Source organism: Rattus norvegicus, chromosome 10, assembly GCF_036323735.1.
Source record: "Rattus norvegicus strain BN/NHsdMcwi chromosome 10, GRCr8, whole genome shotgun sequence".
Taxonomy (NCBI): Eukaryota; Metazoa; Chordata; class Mammalia; order Rodentia; family Muridae; genus Rattus; species Rattus norvegicus.
The window spans coordinates 1,112,933-1,140,725 of NC_086028.1; the positions used below are offsets into that span (position 1 = coordinate 1,112,933).

Sequence of the window (27,793 nt, forward strand, 5' to 3'; positions counted from 1 at the left end):
CCCACCAACTCCTGCCTCCCCACCCTGGCATTCCCCTACACTGGGGCAACAAGACTTCATAGCACCAAGGGCCTCTCCTCCCATTGATTTCCGACAAGGCCATCTTCTGCTACATATGTGGCTGGAGTTATGGGTCCCTCCCTCCATGTGTACTCTTTGTATGGTGATTTAGTCCCTGGGAGCTCTGGGGGGCTCTGGCTGGTTGATATTGTTGTTCTTCCTATGGGGCTAAAAACCCCTTCAGCTCCTTCAGTCCTTTCTCTAACTCCTCCATTGGTGACCCCATGCTCAGTCCAATGGTTGGCTTCGAGCATCTGCCTCTGTATTTGTCAGACTGCCCCACCTGGGGATCCATCCCATATACAGATGCCAAACCCAGACACTACCGCACATGCCAAGAAGTGCTTGCTGACAGGAGCCTAATATAGCTGTCTCCTAAGAGGCTCTGCCAGTGCCCCAATATTTTTAGTCTTCAAAAATATGTCCTTTGGTACTAGGGATGTGACTCGATGGTGAAACACTGGCATCTGTAGCATAGCAAAAAGCAAGTGGAAAAAAAATCGCTCATTCAAGTCTGAGAGCTTTGAACTGGTGCCACCTAAGCTTCTCTGCACATTCACACACACCTGCACACCAACGCACATACCACCTAGGGATGCTGTCAAGTTGTGTTAGGCTTGACCCCAGAAGGGGTCCATGATTCCGTGTCTTAACACAGTCCCCGTTGAAGTCAGCCAGCTACAATACTTGTGTTATGAATGAAATCAAAACCTCCTGATGGCTCTGAACCATTTAAAGCAGGTAACATGATATCTTAGGTTAAATATATTTTGTCATAATAAATAAACACAACGTTTCAAAGGGAACCAACTTTTGGCCTTACGCCAGGACTTCAGCATAACTCTGAGTACACTGGTACCCTCCACTTCCTTCCTGATTTTAGAGTAAGTAGACAGATGGAAGCCATATCCAGTATTCCAGGAGGCCCCAAGCAGGCCTCAGAGGACCTCCCCCTACATTGTTTTAGCAGTCCACAAATGGCAACCCTGCCTAAGGCATCAAGATCCCAGAGCAATCTCTGCCTTTGGGCCTAAGGAACCAATCCAACCATTATAAAACTTGCCCTTAAGTGGAGTATAACCAAGAGAAGTGATGGGGTTCTATAGAAGGATCAGTCCTGGGTTCAAATTCCTGCTCTGCCACTTACAGTGGGCAAGGCACTTAAGTCCCTCAGACTCCATTTCCCTGTCTGAAAAATAGGAAAAATAAAAAGAGGCATGCATGTAAATTGTCTAGCACAGCAGGGAGCTGGTGGACAGCTATGCCCTGTCCTGGCCCCTCAGTGACTGAGCTGTGTGTTCACATAAAGAAAGAAGCCCTGCAAAAAAATAAAGGAGGTATAAATACCAAGTACCAAATCAGCAAAGCTAAAGGAATGTTCCAAACAGGGAGCCAGCACACATCTACAGAGAGCCAAACAGCAAGGTCAGGCTTCAGGGATAAAGGAAATACAGTCTCAGTGGCAACTCAGAGGGAGGAAGAAAGCTAGACCAGCAGGAAGCAGCAGTTCACAGAATGTCCTTGGAACTGGCAGAGGTGGCAGAGGTCTGCTATGGTGGGGACCATAGCAGAGAATCACGATCTAAAATAATGTGGAACCCCAGCCCCAGCCCCAGCCCCAGCCCCAGCCCCAGCCCCAGCCCCAGCCCCAGCCCCAGCCCCAGCCCCAGCCCCAGCCCCAGCCCCAGCCCTACCTCCTACCACCTACAGCCCTGAGGACCATGGCCTTAATCTACCAAAATTTCCCATTTTTCTAGAAAGCCTGGGCAGTTGGATCTCACTGTGGGTTCTACTCACATTTTCTAAAATCACCATGCTAAGTAAAAGTTGCCAGCTGGCTTGTAAGGCGCAGCCCAGGACACTGGTATATCCAAGCACAGGTTTCTGCCTGACAAGTGAGAATGGTTTTGCTATGGGCTTCCACAAGAAAGGAATGTGAGTCTGCATTGGTGAAGTGGGACTCAGAACGAGTACCTAGATGGTGTTGGGTTCAGGACCTGAATCAGAGTTAGCTGCAACTGCCTATTTCTCTCCACCTGGGCATACATGCCTGGGTCACACTTACCGGGTCACGGACAGTTTCAGAGAACAAGGGTGAGCTGTCTGAGAAGCAGGACAGCACAAGCTGAATGAACACGAGGGTGAAGTAGAGATAGAATGCAGAATCTCGAAACATGTCCACTTGAGCATCCTTAGAGGGGAGAAGACAGGGACACAGATTAACATAATCTTCCCTGAAGGCAGGGTACATATGATTCATCAAATCCTCAAGTCACAGGTAATGGTGTTCAGTGGCAAGGGGCCATGATGGTGGGAAATGGCCCATCATGGGCCTCTGCAGGAAATCTGCCAGCAAAGCCTTCTCCAGATGCTGCCCCAAAACCTCAGACCTCTCAGCCTTCAGAACCACAAGCTCAATAAACCTCTGTTTTCTCTTAATCAGCCTGACTATGGATTTGGTTACAGCAAGAGTAAAAAGGATTAAGATAAGCCCGAAGAGCAGGCTGCAGACAGCCACCTCCCCTGCCACAGACCTCCCCACATTTCCCTCCCCTGAAAACAAAACAGAAGGAAGGTGGCTTCATCTCCTGTTCCTTGACAGCAGGGAGTGGAATAGATCTGCTCTGCTCCTTCTGGCTATGGGACCTTATCCATTTACTTAACCTTTCTATGCCCTGGCTTCTCCACTGCTGAACTTACCAGTAGTCCTCCACCAAGGGTGGTTTTGCCTGCCAGACAACAATTCTAGTAGATTCTGGGAATGTTTGACATTAGCTCCTGACACACCAGGAACTAAGGGCATGGAGGCCAGGGTGGCCCTAGATATCCTACAAAGCACAGGACAGTGTCCCACAATGAAGAAGCCTCTGTCCACTTGTCAGTGCTGAGGTAGAGGTGCCTCATCAGAGTCACTGGCCATGGTCCTCAGATTATTCATGAGAAATGTGCAGTCCCTGAAGAAGCACTTAGGAAAACACAAACTCAACCGTGCCAGCCACTGTCCCTGTCCACTGTCCTTGTTCTTTCATAAGTGCTCCACATCTATCCTCCCTCCTCCACGCTCCCTCCCTCCATCCTCCTCCATGCTCTTGCCAGTCTCTAGCTCCCAGATAACAAGAAATGACAGACTAGCCAAGAAGTGTATACTCTTCAAATGTTTTGAGAGTGGCACAAGGAGCCAGCCTCAACAACTTCCTGTCAGAGTTACAGTTGGTAGCACCAAGGTCAACATGTCTAGGGTACTTGGGGAGCAGCCACTGGGCAAACATAGCTCCCAGCTCAGCTCAGCTCCAACCCGGCCAGCTTACAGAGGCACTACAGACAGAAGTATAGTGTGAGTTAGCATTTGCCTGTAGACAGGAAGAAGGGTCTAGAGTAGAGATGTTCCTGGAGAGAAACTTGAAGCAATCCCACTAAAATCAGGGACTAGACAAGGCTGCCCACTCTCTCCCTACTTATTCAATATAGTTCTTGAAGTTCTAGCCAGAGCAATCAGACAACAAAAGGAGATCAAAGGGATACAGATCGGAAAAGAAGAGGTCAAAATATCACTATTTGCAGATGACATGATAGTATATTTAAGTGATCCCAAAAGTTCCACTAGAGAACTACTAAAGCTGATAAACAACTTCAGCAAAGTGGCTGGGTATAAAATTAACTCAAATAAATCAGTTGCCTTTCTCTATACAAAAGAGAAACAAGCCGAGAAAGAAATTAGGGAAACGACACCCTTCATAATAGACCCAAATAATATAAAATACCTCGGTGTGACTTTAACCAAGCAAGTAAAAGATCTGTACAATAAGAACTTCAAGACACTGAGGAAAGAAATTGAAGAAGACCTCAGAAGATGGAAAGATCTCCCATGCTCATGGATTGGCAGGATTAATATAGTAAAAATGGCCATTTTACCAAAAGCAATCTACAGATTCAATGCAATCCCCATCAAAATACCAATCCAATTCTTCAAAGAGTTAGACAGAACAATTTGCAAATTCATCTGGAATAACAAAAAACCCAGGATAGCTAAAGCTATCCTCAACAATAAAAGGACTTCAGAGGGAATCACTATCCCTGAACTCAAGCAGTATTACAGAGCAATAGTGATAAAAACTGCATGGTATTGGTACAGAGACAGACAGATAGACCAATGGAATAGAATTGAAGACCCAGAAATGAACCCACACACCTATGGTCACTTGATTTTTGACAAAGGAGCCAAAACCATCCAATGGAAAAAAGATAGCATTTTCAGCAAATGGTGCTGGTTCAACTGGAGGGCAACATGTAGAAGAATGCAGATCGATCCATGCTTATCACCCTGTACAAAGCTTAAGTCCAAGTGGATCAAGGACCTCCACATCAAACCAGACACACTCAAACTAATAGAAGAAAAACTAGGGAAGCATCTGGAACACATGGGCACTGGAAAAAATTTCCTGAACAAAACACCAATGGCTTATGCTCTAAGATCAAGAATCGACAAATGGGATCTCATAAAACCGCAAAGCTTCTGTAAGGCAAAGGACACTGTGGTTAGGACAAAACGGCAACCAACAGATTGGGAAAAGATCTTTACCAATCCTACAACAGATAGAGGCCTTATATCCAAAATATACAAAGAACTCAAGAAGTTAGACCGCAGGGAAACAAATAACCCTATTAAAAAATGGGGTTCAGAGCTAAACAAAGAATTCACAGCTGAGGAATGCCGAATGGCTGAGAAACACCTAAAGAAATGTTCAACATCTTTAGTCATAAGGGAAATGCAAATCAAAACAACCCTGAGATTTCACCTCACACCAGTGAGAATGGCTAAGATCAAAAACTCAGGTGACAGCAGATGCTGGCGAGGATGTGGAGAAAGAGGAACACTCCTCCATTGTTGGTGGGATTGCAGACTGGTAAAACCATTCTGGAAATCAGTCTGGAGGTTCCTCAGAAAATTGGACATTGAACTGCCTGAGGATCCAGCTATACCTCTCTTGGGCATATACCCAAAAGATGCCCCAACATATAAAAAAGACACGTGCTCCACTATGTTCATTGCAGCCTTATTTATAATAGCCAGAAGCTGGAAAGAACCCAGATGCCCTTCAACAGAGGAATGGATACAGAAAATGTGGTACATCTACACAATGGAATATTACTCAGCTATCAAAAACAACGAGTTTATGAAATTCGTAGGCAAATGGTTGGAACTGGAAAATATCATCCTGAGTGAGCTAACCCAATCACAGAAAGACATACATGGTATGCACTCATTGATAAGTGGCTATTAGCCCAAATGCTTGAATTACCCTAGATCCCTAGAACAAACGAAACTCAAGACGGATGATCAAAATGTGAATGCTTCACTCCTTCTTTAAATGAGGAAAAAGAATACCCTTGGCAGGGAACGGAGAGGCAAAGATTAAAACAGAGACTGAAGGAACACCCATTCAGAGCCTGCCCCACATGTGGCCCATACATGTACAGCCACCCAATTAGACAAGATGGATGAAGCAAAGAAGTGCAGACCAACAGGAGCCGGATGTAGATCGCTCCTGAGAGACACAGCCAGAATACAGCAAATACAGAGGCGAATGCCAGCAGCAAACCACTGAACTGAGAATAGGTCCCCCGTTGAAGGAATCAGAGAAAGAACTGGAAGAGCTTGAAGGGGCTCGAGACCCCATATGTACAACAATGTCAAGCAACCAGAGCTTCCAGGGACTAAGCCACTACCTAAAGACTATACATGGACTGACTCTGGACTCTGACCCCATAGGTAGCAATGAATATCCTAGTAAGAGCACCAGTGGAAGGGGAAGCCCTGGGTCCTGCTAAGACTGAACCCCCAGTGAACTAGACTGGTGGGGGGAGGGCGGCAATGGGGGGAGGGTTGGGAGGGGAACACCCATAAGGAAGGAGAGGGGGGAGGGGGATGTTTGCCCGGAAACCGGGAAAGGGAATAACACTCGAAATGTATATAAGAAATACTCAAGTTAATAAAAAAAAATTTAAAAAAAAAAAAAAAAAAAAAAAAAAAAGAGATGTTCCTGGAAAAGCAGCAGAACCTATTTGGTCCCCAACCTGTGATTCCCATGGCAACACATGACCATACAAAATGGAGGAAGCATCTCTCCCGATTACCTTTTTTAAGGCAGAGATGATCTTAGATCTCAAGATGGCAAGGGCGCAGAGTAGGGCTACAAGCCAGAAAGTAAGCATTATCCCTGAGGACTGGACTCCTTTCCTTCGCTCAAACTGAATTAAAAAGGTGGCGAGCAGCTGGAAGGGAAAAGTATACAAGAGGTTAGAGAGGCAGGACTGCAGGGTCCCATGGTGTCTGAGTAAGCATGTCTCAGGGGTCCAAGAGCTGCCTGGAGAGGAGGCCTTAGCCCAGTCACAACAGTACCACAGCAGCTACCTAAAGAGCTGTAGTCATTTTCTAAAGGTATCTTTCTTTTTATTATCTGTGTGTATGTGTGACAGTGTGTAGTATATATGCACATGTCTGCATGGGTGCACTTGGGTGGAGTCCAGAGGATGATTCTGAGTATTCTGCTCTCTCACTCTCTGCCTTATTCTCTTGACACAGAACCTCTCATTTAATTTAGAGCTAGGTTGGTGACCAAGCTGCCTCTGCTTTCCAATTAAAGATATGTGTGGCACGCCAGACTTTTTACATGGGTGCTGGAGATCTGAACAGCTCTTAATGCTTATGCAGCAAGTGCTCTTAACGACTAAGCCGTCCTCCAGTCCCTGAGTCACGGGATTCCAGTAAGACCCGAACAGGGATGTGAGGAAAGCTCAGTTTAGAGGTGAGATCCAGCTTTGAGAGGAGACAATGCAGAGCAGACCCCACTCACTGTGAGGCTGCAGTGCCTTGGGGTCCTCTACCTCCTACTGGAACATCCTCTCTCATCTCCTCCTCTCCATGCCTGTCCCAGGCACTCAGGCCAAGCCTCCATTTCTTCCTTACCCTGAATGTTGGATCTGCAATGGTCAGTCCCTTCATCCTATTTACCCTTTGGGCTTCAGCTCCACTCTTCTTCCCTTCACTGAAGTTTCCTTAAGTACAAGCCCCAGATCCAAGTTCAGAGCTCCCTGCTCAGATCTCCACAGACCAGGACACACAGCTTTAGTCTTTTATAGAGACACCATTTGATCTCTTTGTGCTCAGCCAGGCCACACATTTTTATCTCACACATAGTCAGGGCAAGAATATGTTTGCTAAGTGCCCGCAAGGAATCGAGCCCAGCCAGAGAGCCAGAAAATAAGCCAAGAGCCATCACAGACATCAGAGCAGCATGGGAATGTGGCTCTACCATTTCCTGGCTTTGTGACCTTGGCCCACCTCCTTCACTTCTCTGGACTTCCACTCACTTAACTACAACATGAGAAGAATGTGCAAATACATGAACATAGGTCATTCAGGAGTTGGTCTTGTGCCTGACACCTGGTTAACACAGCCGTCAGCACCACCGTGTCTTCGTTGTCACCACCCCTCCCTCCTGAGCCTCCACTGTTCCTGACTTACAGCCTGTTCTTCCCTGTATATGTCCTTTCAGCTCCAACCCTTCAGATAAACTGATTCTCTGCCCTCAAGTCTGCTCTAAGCTTGCTCTTCCTCCTCTTCTTCCAGCTGCCAAGGTCTCCGCTCTCTAAAACCCTTCTGGGTTTCGCACAGGACCCAAGTGTGGCTCAGCTACCCATGACCTCATCCACAGTCCTGGGCCTCTCACCTGTAAGAGGAGACACATGGTGCCTGTCCCACTCTAAAATGACCTCGAGCTCAAGCACAATACCAAGAGTCCTACCAGACTCAAACACACTCACCGTCTATCTGTAAATTTAAAGTCACAGCTGTCTGTGTTGCTTACATGTAGGATCCTAGGGGCCATTTTTACATTATGTCCCTAAAGCCTTCTCGAGGACTCCCAGTCCACCACTCCTGAAAAACTCCTATAAATGACATTCTGTGAGCTGCACTTAAAGATGCAGGGAGCTGCAGGTCAGGGTAGGCAACACAGCTGCTGCTGACGGCTTCCCTAACATTAGAGATTCTGCATGTTTTGTTTTAGAGGTTTTAAGATGTTTTATTATTGTGTGTGTGCACACACGCCATAATGAACATTTGGAAGTCAGAGCACATAGATGGTTCCCTTCTCCCTCCTTTGCATGGGATTTATACCACTAGCATCTTTATCCTCTGAGCCATTTCTTCAGTATTGTGTATTGGTTTTAGGTTTAAGTTTTGTTCCTTTCAGATATTTTATTTTTATTTATTGGTATGTGTATGCGTCTATGTGTATACCAAATATATTCGAGTACCCGCAAGGTCTGAAGAGGATTCCCCTACAGCTTGCATTACAAAGGGTTGTGAGCCACTCAACGTACATGGTAGAACCAAATCTGAGTCCTCTGCAGGAACAGCAAGCACTTTTAGCCACTGAGCATCTCTCTAGCCCCTATTTCTTGGTTTTGTGAAACAAGGCTCCCATATAGCCCAGGCTGGCCTCAAGTTCACTATTACAGCCAGACTGGCCTTGCCCTCCACATCTCTCCAAGTGCTAGAATGAAAGCATGTGCCACCTGTTTGGCTCACAACGCAGCTTCTCTTTTATAGATGGAACTCATGACCTTGCTCATGCCAGGCAAACACTCTACCACTCAGCCACACCACAGCCCACGTCCTCCATTTCTTGCTGCCAGCCCCACCAGCCAACCCTCACCATGGTGATGCCTAGCAGTGTCGGGCTGACCAGTAGCACCGGGGCTAGGAGCATTCCCTGACTTCTTTCCCAGAAAGAGTAGAAGAGGTCTGCCCAGCAGATGATCCACAGAAAGAATCCTAAGGCCTGGAAGAAAAGGGACATCATGACATGTTTCAGCAGCAATCCTGGGATCTCTCTGAGTATCCCAAAAATGTCACCATGAGGACACCAGCTAACCTCCAAGGTTCTCAGATAAAGAGTCAGCTTCTTACCCTTTCTCTTTCTTCATGACAGGGCCTCACTATGGAGCCCAGGCTGGCTTTGAACTCCGGATTTTCCTGCCTTAGCCTCCCAGGTCCTAGGATGAGAGGTTTATTCCACCGTTCCCAGCTGTTTAATTCTCATACCCCTAGTACCTTGCTCAGAATCTGACCTCTAGTCACAACTCCAAGATGGTTCTATCCCTACCTGTCACTGGTGATACTTAATAAAAGAACAGTCCAATTTGAGGAAAGAAACACTAATGAATGATGGACAAGCCAGGCATAGTGATCTGAAACCCTAGAATGAAGGAAGGGGCAAAGGCAGGGGATCTCAGGCCAGCCTGGGTTCCAAAGTAGGAACCTGCCTCAAAGAAATAAAAATAAAGAATTAGAGAACACAAGGGCATGTCACCTCTTCACTGATGGCCAAATTAAAAAAAAAATGACCGAAATATGTACATATGGAGAAAGCAGAGACTAAGAAAGAAACAAATGACAAGAGTGGAAAGGCTGGCCAATAGGAGCCTCAGGCAGAGGGGCCAGCACAGGCTCTGGTATTATTCTTGCAGTTTCCCTATAACCTAAACTAATTTCAGGACCATAACCTTTTCAGCATGTTAATGTCATGTTTGTACTTGTGTGGGGAGACACACATGTGTGTAGGTACAGGTGCCCACTGAGGCACCTTTCACTCTACTCCTGACTCAGTGTCTCTTATTTGAGCCTGGGATCCCTTTCCAGATAGTCTGGCTAGCCAGCCTGCCCAGGGAATTTCTGTTTCCACCTCAATGTTCACAGGGATTCTGGTCCTCACATTGCGCAGTACTTTATCCAGTGAGCCATCCTCTTGGCCCTGAAAATACTTCCACAGTCAAAATAAATAAATACAAGGAAATTGCTTTAGTAAACAAAGAGCTTATGAGACTCCCCTGAGAAAGTTTCCATCTTCCCCAGTGTAAACATAGGGAAACTGAGGCAATGGAGGTTAAGGATTTCACTCAAATGTCCTGTGGCCTGAGTTTTGACCTATGCTTGCCTCCAAATTCCCAGCCTTGATCTAGCACATTCTTCTGTCTTCTTTACACAAGGCTAACCTGTGCTACACAAGTATCTGGATGCCCCACCCCAGAGGGACACCAGGTGACTTACAGTTTTGGCTTTGTTGAGGTGTGTCATCTGGATGTAGCCCCGGTCATGTCGAGAGAGATAGAGGAAGTAGAGGGGGAAACAGGACCAGAGGTAGAAACAAGGCACCCATGTGAGGACCGTATTCTGAAAGCACTTGGTAAAGTCAGGGTTGCTGGTGTGCCATGTGACATTCCAATCCTGGGAACACAAGCACATGCAAAGGGCGCTGTCACACAATGAAGGAACAGGGACTCACAGGATTCCAATCCTGCTGCTGTAGGTTCAAAGAAATAGATCATGATTCCTATATCCAGGGATCTCGCACAAGTATGCAAACTTCAAAGGGTCAGTGACCAGAGAGCTTGAACACCAAGTCACAGGAGCAAAGAAGAGGTGGTCTTAGGGCTGCTGCAAGTCCCCTGCTCACAAGATGGGGGAGGCTGTCACCTGAGGGGACCTTGATCCCTCGAACCTGAAGAACCTGGGCATCATACAGATCATTTGCATGCTTGCTTCATACACTAAAGACCCCAGACCTTTACCTTGATGGTTCAGCACACATAATGCCCAAATGCCAGTACTATGTGTGCATTCCGATGCTAGATGTTCACAGAAAATGGTACTGTCGGGAGCAGAGGTGATGGCTCAGTGGGTAAACACTTGTTGAGCAAGCATTAGGATCCGAGTTCAAGCCCAGAACCCACACTTAAAAAAAAAGTTTGGGCTGGAGAGATGGCTCAGCAGTTAAGAGCACTGACTGCTCTTTCAGAAGTCCTGAGTTCAATTCCCAGTAACCACATGGTAGCTCACAACCATCTGTAATGGGATCTGGTGCCCTCTTCTGGTGTGTCTGAAGAGAGGAGCAGTGTACTCATATATATTAAATATATACTATTTTTAAATCAAAGACATTTGATTTTTGAATGACAGTTAAAATGACAATTGAGGATGCCCTCTGGCTTCCACATGTATACATAAACATGTGAGCCACATATGTTTACACAGCATAACTTTTGCTGTTGTTGTTTGGGTTTTTTTGAGACAGGATTTCTTTCTGTAACATCCCTATTACCCTAGAATGTACTATGTAGACCAGGCTGACCTTGAACTCACAGAGATCCGCCTACCTCTGCCTCACAAGTGCTGGGATTAAAGATGTGCACCACCACACCTGGCAATACAACACAACTTCTAACATTTTACTGAGTGTGTGTGTGTGTGTGTGTGTGTGTGTGTGTGTGTGTGTGTGTGTGTGTGACAGCACCTTTATCCACTGAACCATCTTACTGAAGTCACAATTCTAATGTAATACATAAACCATTGGGCTGCATGTGATGGTCACACCTTTAATCCCAGTACTTGGGAGGCAGAGGCAAGTGAGCCTCTGTGAGCCTGAGACCAGCCTAGACAACATAGTTGAGTACCAGGATAGCCAGGAATACTAGTGAGACCCTGTCTAAAAAAATAATATAAAATGAAATAATAAAATGTCCTCTCCTTTAAGACTATGAATTCAGTCCTTTACCATCTCCTCTTTTTGATGGCAACACAGAGCGTGTTACTCAGTGCTTGGACCACTGGAGTAGCATTCAAACCCAGCTACTGGATCTGCACAATCCTCCCACGACAGCAGGCTGCTACTATATCCACATATCCCGCATGCCTACCCATCACGACCCTGTCTCCTACCTGTCTGTGTGTCTACGTCTTCACCTGTACAACCATCCATTACCTATCCAGGCACACAAAAATTTACCTACAACCCCTCTCTCTCTGGTACTTTCTGGTCCTTCACAGGCTCTCTCTCTGGCTCTCTCTGGCTCTTTCTCTGGCATTCTCGGGCTCTCTGGCTCTCTGGCTCTGGCTCTGGCTCACTATGTAGACCATGATAGCCTCAAACTCAAAGTGATTTGCCTGCCTCTGCTTCAGAATGCTGGGAATAAAGGCATGTGCAACCACACTGGCCTAGAGAAATCACTGACAAGATATGCCTAATTCTTGACATTTTCATTTCTTTTGGAGAGAGGGAGGGAAAGGGGAAGAAAGAGATAGGGTGAAAGGAAAAAAGAAGGAAGTGAGAAAGACGAGAGGGAGAGAAGGGGTTGAGAGAAAGGAAGAGAGAGAGAAACATGAGAGGTTTTGCCCTAAGCTGTTTCTAACCATTCCCAGTGCCCTGGTATTTTTTTTCGTCAACTTCCTGTTGCTACCTTGTCGTTGATACAGAAGACACCTGGTGCATCTGTAACAAAAACCCTGGGAATGTTCTGTGGTCCAATAGAAGGCAGTCCCCTGCTGTCATGCCCTGTTTTCCTCATTTGATTAAGAGTGCCCTTGTTCATGGAAACAACCACTATGTCAAACTACACATGGCAATCTTTAATTCCACCTCCCACTCCCTCACTCCATCCAACCTTGCAAATAAACAACACAGCATGACATAAAGAACCCAGCAGGTCCCGTATGGCAAGCATGCATCTGTCTGTGTAAGGTAATTTCTGGAATTCAAAGTGGCCAGTCATAGGTTTATTTAAAGTGTAGGCCAGCTGCTGGTACTAGCCTGCCACTCCAGCGTGGGAAATTGAGGCATGTTGTTGTAAAAATATAAAAAAAGTTTAAAAAGTATCACTGTCTTTTATCCCCATTAAGTCCAGCACTGCAGTGCCCCAAGGTATCTGCTGGATATCTTGCCAGAAGCACACATTCCAATTCCATGGCGGCCCAGTGTCTCATACTTTCCTACAGACAAACTGTCAAATAAAAGAACACACAACATAATAATCTTTGACCCAAATGGTAAGATAAAATTGCCCACCTAAACATACAAAGTCCAATACCATCCATCCCTTAAGAATATTAATAACAACCTGTAAATACACGGAGCAGAATCTTAAAGCCACCAGCCATGGCTTCTCTCTCTCTCCCTCCTCTCCTCCTCCCTTCCGTTTCTGTCTCCTCCTCTTCCTTCAAACTCTTCTCCCGCCCATCCTTCCTTCTCATCCAATGACAGGCCTCCTTCTATCCTGTTCCTTCCCTCACCTGTATTTTACAAATTCAATGGGGAGAAGGCTCTGGTGAAGTCACCTGAGTCCTGAGTAGTGACTAAGTGGCTGTCCTTGGGGCATCCAAATACAGATAACTCCCGGGCAAACCACAACAGAGGCAGAAGATTGAGAATTCATGACCTGCCTAGACTACAGAATGAGTTTAAGGCCAGGCTGGGCAACTTTGTGAAACTTGTCAGAAAATAAAAGTCAGGGCCATGAGATGGCTCAACAGGCAACGCCACTTGCCACTGAGCCTAAGGATCTGAGTTTGCTCTCCCCAGAACCTAGAGGCGGGAAGAACCCACTCCCACACACTGACCTTTACACTCACACACAGAAACTAAAATGTGTACAATAAAAGATGGAAAGAGAACTGGGGATGCAGCTTGGTGATGAAGTCCTTGACTACAGTGCACAAGGCCCTGGATTCTATTCCTGGTATAGGGAGGAGGGGTGTATAACAAAGACAAACAAAACCTTCAAAACAAGCTCCATGGGCTTACACAGAGCAGCCACCTCCCAAGCCCCAGGTATTCACAAGATTCTGAGTCTTGCAGTCCTACAGGGGCAGATCTCCCACCAAAGTTTAACTTCCTTTCTTTATGACAAATGAAGTAAACAAGGTAGTCCACTATTGAATACTTGAAGGAAGACTCAGACTCACATCCTTGTATCAATAGATGGCACAGGTGGACTGGGGAAATGGCTCAGGTGATAACTCAATTGCTTTCCTGTAGAACTCATTATAATCCATTTCCAGGATGAGGCACACTGAGAACGCATCCAAGAGCCACAGATAAGCAGGGGCACTAGGAACTCCACACTCAGGCCTCAGTATTCACTGACTTTGACACTCCCCGCCCTCACCTAGCAGGTAGCTGGTAATGGTTAAGTAAACTAACATCTAAACCCACCTCTTCCCTCTCCAGCACTATTCCCTATAGTGTGTGTTACTATATGTATATGTGAATGTGCACATGTGTGTATGGATGCCAAAGGTCACCTTCCTGGAGCTCACCAATTAGCATTCTCTTGTCTGCAACTCATCAGAACTGGGATTGCAAACTCCCACCAACACACTTGGCTTTTTACTTGGTTACCAGGGTTTGAACTCAAGTCCTCAAACTTACATAGCAAACACTTTACTGACTGAGCTATCTCTACTCCCATGGTTGGATGATTGGTTGGGTTGTTTTTTGTTTTTTTGTGTTTTGTTTTAGCAACAGTCCATGGTTTTCTTAGTCAGCAGCAGCCCAGATAGAGCCCTGGCTTTCAGACCAGATGAATGTGGACTCCAACTTAAGACCTTAACCTCATGTGATGTCCTATGAGCTTCAGCTGATTTTCAATATGTTGGTCAGAAAGATGAAAGGCCTGGAAGATTCTGGCAAGAACCAAGGAGGTAGTATACAGAAGAGCTTAATCCCACAGGGCTACTAAAAGCCACTGTCACCATAGCCACACACCACTGGTGCAGACAATGTCTAAGGAGCAGGAAAGGCTCAGGCTAGAGATTAGCTCCTGCACAAGGCATATCAGCTGAAATGCCTTCAGGAAAGAAAGAGAGGTACAGAAGAGAGCATTTCCCTGAAGAAGGGGAAATGCAAAGATGTATGCCTTGCCTCAGAGATGTGCCAGAAGGGGCAGGAAGGGACTTCCAAAGGGAAAACTGGGAACATGAACCTACAGCCAGGGAGAGCCAGCCGTCTCAGCAGCCATCTCTCCTCACAGCCCACAGTGGCCCTGAGCACAGCTGGGACAAGATGTGGAGCCTCTCAATATTTGCTTCATCCAGCCTCAACATCAGCTACTATAGAAGGCAAGAACTGTGGCTGCCACTTCTAGGCTTCTAGGCCTGTGCAAAGGATTCACTGTCACCAACCCAAGACTCCAATCACCTGGTCTTCCTTCCCCAGGGCTCTCTCTTAACCAGAGATCCTCAGAACTCAAACCTGATTTAGCTCAGAACTCTCCAGGGACCTGACTGCCCTGACACAAACCCAGCTGGAGATAGGTCTATGTGACCCAGGCTACTGAATGAACACTCTATTCCACCATCAAGTTGATCACCCTGCAATGTGTGTCCCCTTGCATTCAACCCAGCCCTAAGAATTTATGTGCCTATAAAATTCTGTCATGCAGGGTTCTTTTGGTTTTTTTGAGACAGGTATCTTTATCAGTACACTCTCATATTTTTCTTTTCTCTTCTCTCTCTTAACCAGGGACAGGGGAGGCACCAAGCAAACGGAGAGAAAAGCACCTTAAGCAAATCCCAGAAGGAAATAAAACAGACAGAACCTGGGAATGTGGTTCAGGTAAAAGTTCAAGTCTGAATTATTTAAGCCTCTTTTTTTTCAAAAAAAAAAAAAAAAGAGGAAGAGGAAATAAAAATCCATCTATAGAATGTATAGAATGGAAAATCCCGTAGGGAAGATGGCAGACCACCCAGGAGTGCAGACATTCTAAGGCCGCAGGACAGATTGTCACCTCTGCACACCTTGGCCCACATCCCTGGTCCAAGGGGAAACTGAACAGTGACTCTGGATACAGGGATATAGGAACAGACAGCCACTGGCACCTACAGTTCTGCTCTGCCCCCAGTACTGAACAGAACTGGCCAAACAGCTCCCTGCAACCAAATCCCCTGGGGAAGAGAGCTAGACCCTCAGAACTGTGGATACTCCTGAGAAGTATCCTGAGAATACCCTCTGCCCACAGTCCAAACCCAAGAGAGAATCACATAATGCCAACTGTGCCTGCGGGGTGCAAGGACCTACAGGAGCAATCAGGGGCAGGACCCTTCGATTCCTGCCTGTCCCTAGAGCTGGAAGACAGTCTCCAGGAGCGCCGACACACCAGAAGTCAGAGCACCTGTTCTCAGGAAAGACTGAAAGGAAACAGGGAAACAGTTCTACAGGAGTGCTGACACAGAGGCCTACAGCAGGGTCAAGTCACTCCCAGAAACAGCAAGACGAGCAAACACCAGAGACAACCCAATGGCTAGAGGCAAGCGCAGGAACCTAAGCAACATAAACCAAGACTGCTTGGCATCATCAGAGCCCAGTTCTCTAACCAAAGAAAATACCAAATATCCAAACACACCAGAAAAGAAAGATTTAGATTTAAAATCACATTTTTCAATAATGATGGAGGACTTTAAGAAAGACATGAAGAATTCCCTTAGAGAAATGCAAGAAAACAAAAGTAAACAAGTAGAAGCCCTTAGAGAGGAAACATAAAAATCCCTGACAGAATTACAGGAAAACACAACCAAACAGGTGAAGGAATTGAAAATGGAAATAGAAACAACAAAGAAAGCACAAAGGGAGACAACCCTGGATATAGAAAACCAAAAGAAGAGACAAGGAGCCGTAAATACAAGCATCACCAACAGAATACAAGAGATAGAAGAGAGAATCTCAAGGGCAGAAGATTTCATAGAAAACATCGACACAACTGTCAAAGATAATATAAAATGCAAAAAGCTCCTAAAGCAAAACATAGAGGAAATCCAGGACACAATGAGAAGATCAAACCTAAGAATAACAGGTATAGAAGAAAGTGAAGATTCCCAACTTAAAGGGCCAGTAAATATATTCAACAAAACTATAGAAGAGGGGCTGGGGATTTAGTTCAGTGGTAGAGCGCTTTCCTAGGAAGCGCAAGGCCCTGGGTTCGGTCCCCAGCTCCGAAAAAAAAAGAACCCAAAAAAAAAAACTATAGAAGAAACCTTCCCTAACCTAAAGAAAGAGATGCCCATAAATATACAAGAAGCCTACAGAAGTCCAAATAGATTGGACCAGAAGAGAAATTCTAATAGTTAAAACACCAAATGCAAAACACAAAGAATATTAAAAGCAGTAAGGGAAAAAGGTCAAGTGACATATAAAGGTAGACCTATAAGAATTACACCAGACTTCTCACCAGAGACTATGAAAGTCAGAAGAGGGGTTGGGGATTTAGCTCAGTGGTAGAGCACTTGCCTAGCAAGCGCAAGGCCCTGGGTTCGGTCCCCAGCTCCGGAAAAAAAAAAAAAAAAAGAGTCAGAAGATCCTGGACAGATGTCATACAGACCCTAAGAGAACACAAATGCCAGTCCAAGTTACTGTATCCAGCAAAACTCTCAATTAACATTGATTGAGAAACCAAGATATTCCATGACAAAACCAGATTTACACAATATCTTTCAACACATATAGCCCTACAAAGGATAAGAGATGGAAAACTCCAAAACAAGGAGAGAAACTACACCAAACAGAAAGCAAGAATATAATTTCCTTGCAATGAAACCAAAAGAGAGACAAACACAATTCCACCTCAAACAATGAAAATAAGAAGCAAAAAATCACTATTCCTTAATATCTCTCAACATCAACAGACTCAATTCCCCAATAAAAAGACATAGACTAACAAAATGGATACGTAAAGAGGACCCAGCATTTTGCTGCATGCAGGAAACACACCTCAAAGACAAAGACAGACACTACCTCAGAGTAAATGGCTGGAAAACAACTTTCCATGCAAATGGCCCGAAGAAACAAGCTGGAGTTGCCATTCTAATGTCAAATAAAATTGACTTTCAACCAAAAGTCATTTAAAAAGATAAGGAAGGACACTTCATATACATCAAAGGAAAAATCCACCAAGATGAACTCTCAATCCTAAATATCTATGCTCCAAATGCAAGGGCACCTACATTCATAAAAGAAACCTTACTAAAGCACACATTGCACATCACATGATAATAGTAGGAGATTTCAACACCCCACTCTCATCACTAGACAGATCAGGGGAACAGAAATTGAACAGAGACATGGAGAAACTAACAGAAGTTATGAACCAAATGGATTTAACAGATATTTATATAACACCCCACCCTAAAACAAAAGGATATACCTTCTTCTCAGCACCTCATGGACCCTTCTCCAAAACTGACCATATAATCGGTCACAAAACAGGACTCAACGGATACAGGAAGATAGAAATAATGCCATGCATCCTATCAGAACACCAGGCACTAAGACTGGTCTTAAATAACAACAAAAATGACAGAAAGTCCACATATATATGGAAGTTGAACAATGCTCTACTCAAAGACAACTTGGTCAAGGCAGAAATAAAGAAATTAAAGACTTCTTAAGATTTAATGATAATATACGTACACATTCCCAAACCTATGGGACACAATTAAAGCGGTACTAAGAGGAAAACTCAGAGCTCTGAGTATGTGCAAAAAGGAACAGGAGAGAGCATATGTCAGCAGCTTGACAGCATACCAAAAAGCTCCAGAACAAAAAGAAATAAATAAACCCAAGAGGAGTAGAAGGCAGGAAATAGTCAAATTCAGGGATGAAATCAACCAAGTAGAAATGAAAATGACTATACAAAGAATCAACAAAACCAGGAGCTAGTTCTTTGAGAAAATCAACAAGATAGATAAACCCTTAGCCAGACTAACCAGAGGGCACTGAGAGTGTGTCCAAATTAACAAAATCAGAAATGAAAAGGGAGACATACCTTTTGGCTCTCAGAGCAGCACCATGGCGGTCGGGAAGAACTAGCGCCTGACGAAAGGTGGCAAAAAGGGGGCCAAGAAGAAAGTGGTTGATCCATTTTCTAAGAAAGACTGGTATGATGTGAAAGCTCCAGCAATGTTCAATATTAGGAACATCGGGAAAACACTAGTTACAAGGACTCAAGGAACCAAAATTGCATCTGATGGCCTCAAGGGTCGTGTGTTTGAAGTGTGTCTTGCAGATCTACAGAATGATGAAGTTGCATTTAGAAAGTTCAAGCTAATTACTGAGGATGTTCAGGGCAAAAACTGTCTGACTAACTTCCATGGCATGGATCTTACCCGGGACAAAATGTGCTCCATGGTCAAAAAGTGGCAGACCATGATTGAAGCTCATGTTGATGTGAAGACGACCGATGGGTATTTGCTCCGACTTTTCTGTGTTGGTTTCACTAAAAAACGTAACAACCAGATTAGAAAGACATCCTATGCGCAGCACCAGCAGGTCTGCCAGATCCGCAAGAAGATGATGGAGATCATGACCTGAGAAGTGCAGACAAATGACTTGAAGGAAGTAGTTAATAAACTGATTCCAGACAGCATTGGGAAAGACATAGAGAAGGCTTGCCAGTCCATCTATCCTCTCCATGATGTTTTTGTTAGGAAAGTCAAAATGCTGAAGAAACCCAAGTTTGAATTGGGAAAACTCATGGAGCTCCATGGTGAAGGCGGTAGTTCTGGCAAAACAACTGGTGATGAGACAGGTGCTAAGGTTGAACGAGCTGATGGCTATGAACCACCAGTCCAAGAATCCGTTTAAAATCCAGATTTTTAATAGCGACAAATAAAAAGTCCTATTTGTGATGGAAAAAAAAAAAGGGAGACATAACAACAGAATCAGAGGAAATTCAAAAACTCATCAGATCCTACTACAAAAGCCTATATTTAACAAAACTGGAAAACCTGGAGGAAATGGACAATTTCCTAGACAGATACCAGGTACCAAAGTTAAATCAGGAACAAACAAACCATCTAAACAACCCCATAACTCCTAAAGAAATAGAAGCATTAAAAGTCTCCCAACCAAAAAGAGCCCAGGTCCATATGGATTCAGTGCACAATTCTATCAGACCTTCATAGAAGACTTCATACCAATACTGTCCAAACTATTCCACAACATTGAAACCGAATTCCTTCTGTGAAGCCACAATTATGCTTAAAACTAAATCGCAAAAAGACCCAACAAAGAAAGAGAACTTCAGACCATGTTCCCTTATGAATACTGATGCAAAAATACTCAATAAAATTCTTGCAAACTGAATCCAAGAACACATCAAAATGATCATCCATCATGATCAAGTAGGCTTCATCCCGGGGATGCAGGGATGGATACTAAAATTCATCAATGTAATCCACTATATAAACAAACTCAAAGATAAGAACCACATGATCATTTCATTAGATGCTGAGAAAGCATTTGACAAAATTCAATACCCCTTAATAATAAAAGGCCTGGAAAGATCAAGAATTCAAGGCCCATATCTAAACATAGTAAAAGCAAACCAGTAGCTAATGTCAAACTAAATGGAGAGAAAACTTGAAGCAATCCCACTAAAATCAAGGACTAGACAAGGCTGCCCACTCTCTCCCTACTTATTCAATATACTACATGATGTCCTAGCCAGAGCAATCAGACAGTGAAAGGAAGTCAAAGGGATACAAATTGGAAGGGAAGAAATCAAAATATCACTATTTGCAGATGACATGATAGTGTACTTAAGTGACCCCAAAAACCACCACCAGACCACCAGAGAACTACTTAACCTGATAAACAACTTTAGCAAAGTGTGAGGGTATAAAATTAACTCAAACAAATCAGTAGCCTTCCTCTATCAAAGGATAAACAGGTTAAGAAAGAAATTAAGGAAATGACACCCTTCACAATAGTCCCCCCAAGTAATATAAAAATATCTTGGTGTGACTTTAACCAAGCAAGTGAAAGATCTGTATGACAAGAACTTCAAGTCTCTGAAGAAAGAAATTGAGGAAGATCTCAGCAAATGGAAAGATATTCCATGCTCATGGATTGGCAGGATTAATATAGTAAAGATGGCCATTTTGCCAAAAGCAATCTACAGATTCAATGCAATCCCCATCAAAATTCCTACTCAATTCTTTACAGAGATAGAAAGAGCAATCTGGAAATTCATTTGGAATAACAAAAAACCCAGGATAGCGAAAACTATACTCCACAATAAAAAAACTTATGAGGGAATCACCATCCCTGACTTCAAGCAGTATTACAGAACAACAGTCATAAAAACTGTATGGTATTGGTACAGAGACAGGCAGATAGATCAGTGGAACAGAATTGTAAAATAGTCACTTGATCTTTGACAAAGGAGCTAAAACCATCTAATGGAAGAAAGATAGCATTTTCAACAAATGGTGCTGGTTCAACTGGAGGTCAGCATGTGGAAGAATGCAAATCGATCCATTCATATCACCATGTACAAAGCTTAAGTCCAAGTGGATCAAGGACTTCCAAATCAAACCAGATACACTCAAACTAATAGAAGAAAAAGTGGGGAAGAATTTCAAACACATGGGCACTGGGGAAAATTTCCTGAACAAAACACCAAAGGCTCATCCTCTAAGATCAAGAATCGACAAATGGGACCTCATAAAAATGTAAAGCTTTTGTAAAGCAAAAGACACTGTCATTAGGACAAAACGGCAACCAACAGATTGGGAAAAGATCTTTACCAATTCTACATCTGATAGAGGGTTAATATCCAAAATATACAAAGAACTCAAGAAGTTAAGACTCCAGAGAGCCAAATAACCCCATTAAAAATGGGGTTCCGAGCTAAACAAAGAATTTTCAGCTGAGGAATATTGAATGGCCAAAAAGCACCTAAAGAAATGTTCAGGGGTTGGGGATTTAGCTCAGTGGTAGAGCGCTTGCCTAGGAAGCGCAAAGCCCTGGGTTCAGTCCCCAGCTCCGAAAAAAAGAACCAAAAAAAAAAAAAAAATGGGGTTCAGAGCTAAACAAAGAATTCACAGCTGAGGAATGCCTAATGGCTGAGAAACACCTAAAGAAATGTTCAACATCCTTAGTCATCAGGGAAATGCAAATCAAAACAACCCTGAAATTCCACCTCATACCAATCAGAATGGCTAAGATAAAAAACTCAGGTGACAGCAGATACTGGCGAGGATATGGAAAAAGAGGAACACTTCTCCATTGTTGGTGGGATTGCAAACTGGTACAACCATTCTGGAAATCAGTCTGGAGGTTCCTCAGAAAATTTGACATTCCACTACCAGAGGACTCAGCTATACCTCTCTTGGGCAAATACCCAAAAGATGGTCCAACATAAAACAAAGACACATGGTCCACTATGTTCATAGCAGTCTTATTTATAATAGCCAGAAGCTGGAAAGAATCTAGATGCCCTTCAACAGAGGAATGGATTCAAAAAATGTGGTACAAAAACAATGACTTCATGAAATTCATAGGCAAATGGAATGAACTAGAAAATATCATCCTGAGTGAGGTTACTCAATCACAGAAAAACACATTTGGTATGCACTCACTGATAAAAGGATATTAGCCAAAAAGCTTGAATTACCCAAGATGCGATCCACAAACCACAGGAAGCTCAAGAAGAAAGAACACCAAAATGCGGATGCTCCCACTTCTTCTCCTTAAAAGGGGGAAAAATATTCATAGGAGGGGATATGGAAGCAAAGTTTAGAGCAGCAACTCAAGGAATGGCCATTCAGAGCCTGACCCACATGTGGCCCATACATATATAGCTACCAAAACAAGATGAGATTGATGAAGCTAGAAAATGCATGCTGAAAGGGACTGGATATAGAGCTCTCCTGAGAGACACATCCCAAGCATGTCCAATACAGAGGTCAATACTAGCAGCAAACCACTGAACTGAGAATAGGACCCCCTTGGGGGGCATTAGAGGAATTATTGAAAGAGTTGAAGGAGCTTGCAACCCCATAAGAACAGCAATGCCGGGGTTGGGGATTTAGCTCAGTGGTAGAGCGCTAGGCTAGCAAGCGCAAGGCCCTGGGTTCGGTCCCCAGCTCCGAAGGAAAAAGAAAGAAAGAAAGAAAGAAAGAAAGAAAGAAAGAAAGAAAGAAAGAAAGAAAGAAAGGAAGGAAGGAAGGAAGGAAGGAAGGAAGGAAGGAAGGAAGGAAGGAAGGAAGAAAGGAAGGAAGAAAGGAAGGAAGAAAGAAGGAAAGAACAACAATGCCTACCAACCAGAGTTTCCAGGGACTAAACCACTACATGGACTGACCCAGGGCTCCAACTGCATATGTAGCAGAGAATAGCCTTGTTGGGGCACCAGTGGAAGGGGAAGCCCTTGGTCCTGCCAATGTTGGACTCAGTGCAGGGCAGTATGGGGGTGGAGGAGCAATAAGGGGGATGTATAGGGGGGAATACCTGTATGGGGGGAGGGAGAGGGGAGGGAATGGGGGCTTTTGAACAGGAAACCGGGAAGGGGAATAAAGTTTGAAATGTAATTAAAGAAATATATCTAATAAATTTTTTTTTAAATAATGTATAGAATGAATAAACCATGCCTTTACTGATGTGGCTGCTTGTCAGGTTCTGCTCTAAGTACCTGAGACCACATTAGACCTTTTCTAGACAGAGGCCATGGTGTAAGAGGTGAGTCTCAGAAGATCTGCCTACCTAAACACTCCACCCTCCCTGTATTAGGATTACAGGTGTGCACCACCATGTTTGGCTACTAATGTCACACCCAAATCCTCAAAAACCCAGTCAGGTAAACAAGGTATAATCGTAAAAACCATTTTTATGAATGGAACATGCTGGTACATGCCTTTAATTTCAGATGCTACAAAGCAACGACAGGAAGATGGCCCTGAGTTTGAGGCCAATGTGGTTACGGAATGAAACCTTGTCTTCCCCTAAGACCCATTTTCAGGGGACAAAAATTGAGACCCAAGCATATAACATGCAGGCAAATATCCAGTCAGAAGCCTGAAGGCATATATGTGTGTCTAGACATAGAAACATCTGTGTTGTTTATCAGTTATGTGTACTACTATCCCATTTAAAGTCAGTATGAGCTGGAGAGGGTTGGTAATTGTGGGTAATGTGCTTGCCATGAAAAGACGAGGATCTGAGTCTGATCCCCAGCACCCACACAAAAACCCAAATGCAGCAGTGTGTAACTGTAGGCTCAGTAAGCATGAGCTGAGGGAGCTGAAGGTAAGAGATCCTATCTCAATGTTCGTGAGTGTGAGACACACTGACAAAATAGAGTTGAGCCATAGAGTTGAGCACTATAGTGAACTCTGGTATGATTCCAGCACTTGGGAAGCTAAGGCAAGAAGATAAGGAGGTCAAAGACTGCCTAGATTACATAACAAGATAAAGTTTACAAAATAAATAAGTAATAATTAAGCAATTAAAATCAACCTAAAAAGACACACATGGCTAGGCAGAAATATTCTTTTTTTTTTAACATTTTATTTATTTATTATATATTATGATTACACTGTCACTATCTTCAGACACACCAGAAGAGGGCATCAGACTCATTTCAGATGGTTGTGAGCCACCATGTGGTTGCTGGGATTTGAACTCAGGACCTTGGGAAGAGCAGTCGGTGCTCTTAACCACTGAGCCATCTCTCCAGCCCAGGCAGAAATATTCTTAGGCAGTCAAAGAAGAGACCAAGGAGCTGACTGGTTGGAAAGTTGACCTGAAGCCAAAGGTTGGGAACTTGGGGCTTGGAATTTATAATCTTTGGTCCTGTTTATATTTTTCTCTCTGTATATTACATCTAAAATTCCAGCAACAGCTTCAATTCACATTTAAAAATCAAACAGCACGGGGTTGGGGATTTAGCTCAGTGGTAGAGCGCTTGCCTAGGAAGCGCAAGGCCCTGGGTTCGGTCCCCAGCTCCAAAAAAAAGAACCAAAAAAAAAAAAAAAATCAAACAGCAGCAGAGCTGAAAAGTTGACCTTTCTGAGGTAGAAACAAACCAGAGAGCTAGTACTGGCCAGTGCCAATGACAAAAGCCAGTGTGGCCAGGGGGTGGGAACTCTGGTTCCCCCAGCACCAGTCTGAACTACCTTCCTATTGCCTCCAGAATTGGTATAACAAATGAGGACATCATTTCAGCACTGGGGAGGCTGAGGCAAGGGTAATATGAGTTGGAAAAAAGGGCTAAGCATGTAGCTCAGTGGTTTTTATCTAGCACATGAATCCCTGAATTCAACACTCAGACTTGCAAAATGAAATGCAAAACAAAACAGAAAAAGAAAAAAAGAAAGAAAAAAACCTACTTTGTTCTTTTTCAGATAGGATGTTTAGATTATTCACATACACTGCCCAGGAATAGAGAGCCAGGAATCTAAACCTGAGCCCCTATCGCTTATCTTAAAACTCAATGCTGGTACTCTAAAGGTTGCAACACCCCAACTTCAGCAATCTATACATGATAGATTCCTGGGACTAGATGCCACTGGATGGCCAATAAATACCCTTTGGCTTTACAGAGTTCAAGTTCACCTGTGCAGAGCAGACAAGCCATGTACTAGCTCAGATTCATGAATACTCCAAACACTGGCCCCTAAGCAAGAATGAGCAATGTCAGAGATGGCAGGGGATGGGGCCTGCTTTGAATCAGATTCTAATTGTTCCCAAGAGAGCTCAAGAGGACCCATGAGGAACAACTTCAGGATAAGGGCAGGTCCAAGCCTAGGGATTAGGCTAGCAAGATCAGAGACAACCTGAGAATAGTTCTTCATACACACAGACTTTAGGCCAAGTGCTATGTTCAAGAATCATGTACAGCCCTCCATTTTTCCACTGAATCCTAAGCTTCACAGAAAGTGACATAAGGACAAAGAGGAGAAACTGCAGGCTCCAAGTCCCGGAGCCACATGTAGGGATCTGGCTGCAGAACTCTCCAAGCCCTTCTCTGACTCTGGGCAAGAGCCCAGCTCATAGCAGACATAGGTCAGGTGTGGTTACCTGGCCAAGGGGCAGAAGAGAATCGCACCTGAGGAAAGGTGTCAAGAGGTAGCTGACTTGGGATGCTCTGAGCTTCAGGACACAGTCCTACTTAAAGAGAATGCATGGGGTGTTGTTTCCTATGACAATCCTGTAAAGAGTAGGAGACTAGAGTCCCTCTCCTTAATATAACATTAGGCCCAGAGTCAAGAAAGGCTCTGGTGACATGCAACGCCACCTGCCTGCTGCCAGCTACCCTCCTGCGACCTCTGACTCATCAGAACTAAGAATAAAGCCCATAAACACTCACTAAGACACAGCCAGACTTTGAACCAAGGAGAGCCAGGAAGTGGTAGAAACGTCGCCGTCCTGGCCCAGCAAGCACCTAAATCCTCACGCCAGATGTGCAAGCCAAGCACTCAAAGGCAAGAGGCACCCTCCTGTCTCTTTGTTAAGTCAGACCCTTGATTATCACTAAACTCTCTGGCACCACCTGGGAACTGGGATGTCAAACATGTACCAACCACAGGAGTGTGTCTGGGGACAGAGCAGGGACAGGGAACAGGCATTCATCTATTGCCTGAGCATCATTCCTAAAGGTAAGGAGCCAGCACTGAGCCATGGGAATGATGGTCTGTTATTTGGAGTTTTTTGGGGGTTTTTTTGTTTTTTTTTTTTTTGTTTTGTTTTGTTTTTTTTTTTTTTTTTTGGTGCTAGGTATCAAACTCAGGACCTCACAGTGACTAGGCATGCCCTCCATCAATGAGTCAAAACCCTGTCCTGTCCCTCAACATATGATTTAAAACATTGCTTTTCAAACTAGGGGCCAAGTGACATCTGACATTGCTTGAAAAGACTTCTGGTTGTCAAAATGAGGTATCGAGGGGTTGGGGATTTAGCTCAGTGGTAGAGCGCTTGCCTAGCGAGCACAAGGCCCTGGGTTCGGTCCCCAGCTCTGAAAAAACTAACAAAAAAAAAAAAAAAATGAGGTATCGAAGGATTGTATCACGCATTTTATGGGTAGAAGTTATTTGAGTAAATCCAATACACAGAGCAGGCCAGCAAGCAAACCCAAGTGTCACCAACACTGACTGAGGAACCCTACCTGATCATAAATCCATCCCTAACTGTCCTTAAAAGTCCACATTTTTCAAAAATACCCTTATTAGGCACCCAAGCTTCAACTCCTCAAATGCAAAGAGAAGCTCTGAAATCCTGGCTCCTCTTAAGGAATGATGGGAAATATAGTCACTGTCACCACCAAGAAAACAACCCAAATTCCCTTGCCTGATGTGTAGATCAAGCACCTGGTAAATCAAGAAAAGAGCCCTAGGCAAGGACAGGCTGCAGTCTCCTCAGAACTCCTATAATAGGAGCTGGCAAGACGAACATGACTCAAACTGGCCCTTGCTTCAGCATGAGCCCAGGCATACAACTCCAACTTCCATACCCACCTCCTGTTCTGCCTTCCCATATTTGCTGGCCTCTTGCTTAATGAATGAATAGCCCCACCAGGCATAAAGAATAGGTCGACAATCACAGTAATCTAGGAGGTTTTGGCAGAAAGATACTAAGTTCAAAGACAACCTGAACTACAAAGCAGACGTTACCTCAGTTCCAGTAGTGTGCCAGGTACATTGGGAAGGGAGGCAACAGAGCAGCCCTAAGATACCTGGATCCTATTCCACTCTAGCAGCTAAGCTACATCCTCAGCCCCATTTGTCTGTGTGTTTGCTTTTGCTTTTGTTTTTACTTTCTACGTTTGTCAGAAACCAAGACAGGGACACAATACCTGTCTAGAATTCCAAAGCTTCCCATCAACACCAATGTTTGTCTACATCTTGTTCCCATGGAGACCCATAAGGCAGCAACAAGACTTAGATGAACTCTCCAGAGACAGCACTCAGTCTTTCTAGATGCTTGCTATAGAACTTGAGACTACTTCACAATTATCTTTTTCCCTTCTTTACCCCCACCTCTCTCACTTCTTGGGGTGAGGGGAATGGGTGGTGGTCCTGGGGATTGAACCTAGGACCTCATGTATGCTAGACAAGTGCTCTATACTG

At 44.3% G+C, this 27,793-nt stretch overlaps 1 protein-coding gene and 1 pseudogene across 14 annotated transcripts in view; one reads left to right on the forward strand and one right to left on the reverse strand.

The window, feature by feature from the left end:
- Abcc1 (ATP binding cassette subfamily C member 1) overlaps window positions 1-27,793 on the reverse strand; it is a 140,391-nt gene that overhangs the window by 90,892 nt on the left and 21,706 nt on the right. For 8 of the 14 annotated variants that reach the window (XR_010055129.1, XM_063268404.1, XM_063268402.1 and 5 more), the window contains exons 2-5: window positions 10,175-10,351; window positions 8,781-8,906; window positions 6,196-6,333; window positions 2,126-2,251 (exon numbers count right to left, since the gene is read on the reverse strand). Coding sequence is in view for 13 of the 14 variants with exons in the window: in XM_063268404.1 (XP_063124474.1) it covers window positions 2,126-2,251; window positions 6,196-6,333; window positions 8,781-8,906; window positions 10,175-10,351 (567 nt within the window). In the remaining variant the exon portion in view is untranslated. The remainder of the gene's footprint in view (window positions 1-2,125; window positions 2,252-6,195; window positions 6,334-8,780; window positions 8,907-10,174; window positions 10,352-27,793) is intronic. The other 6 variants (XM_063268405.1, XM_063268408.1, XM_063268403.1 and 3 more) reach the window with 3 other exon arrangements.
- On the forward strand, window positions 18,723-19,590 carry Rps3a-ps8 (ribosomal protein S3a, pseudogene 8; annotated as a pseudogene).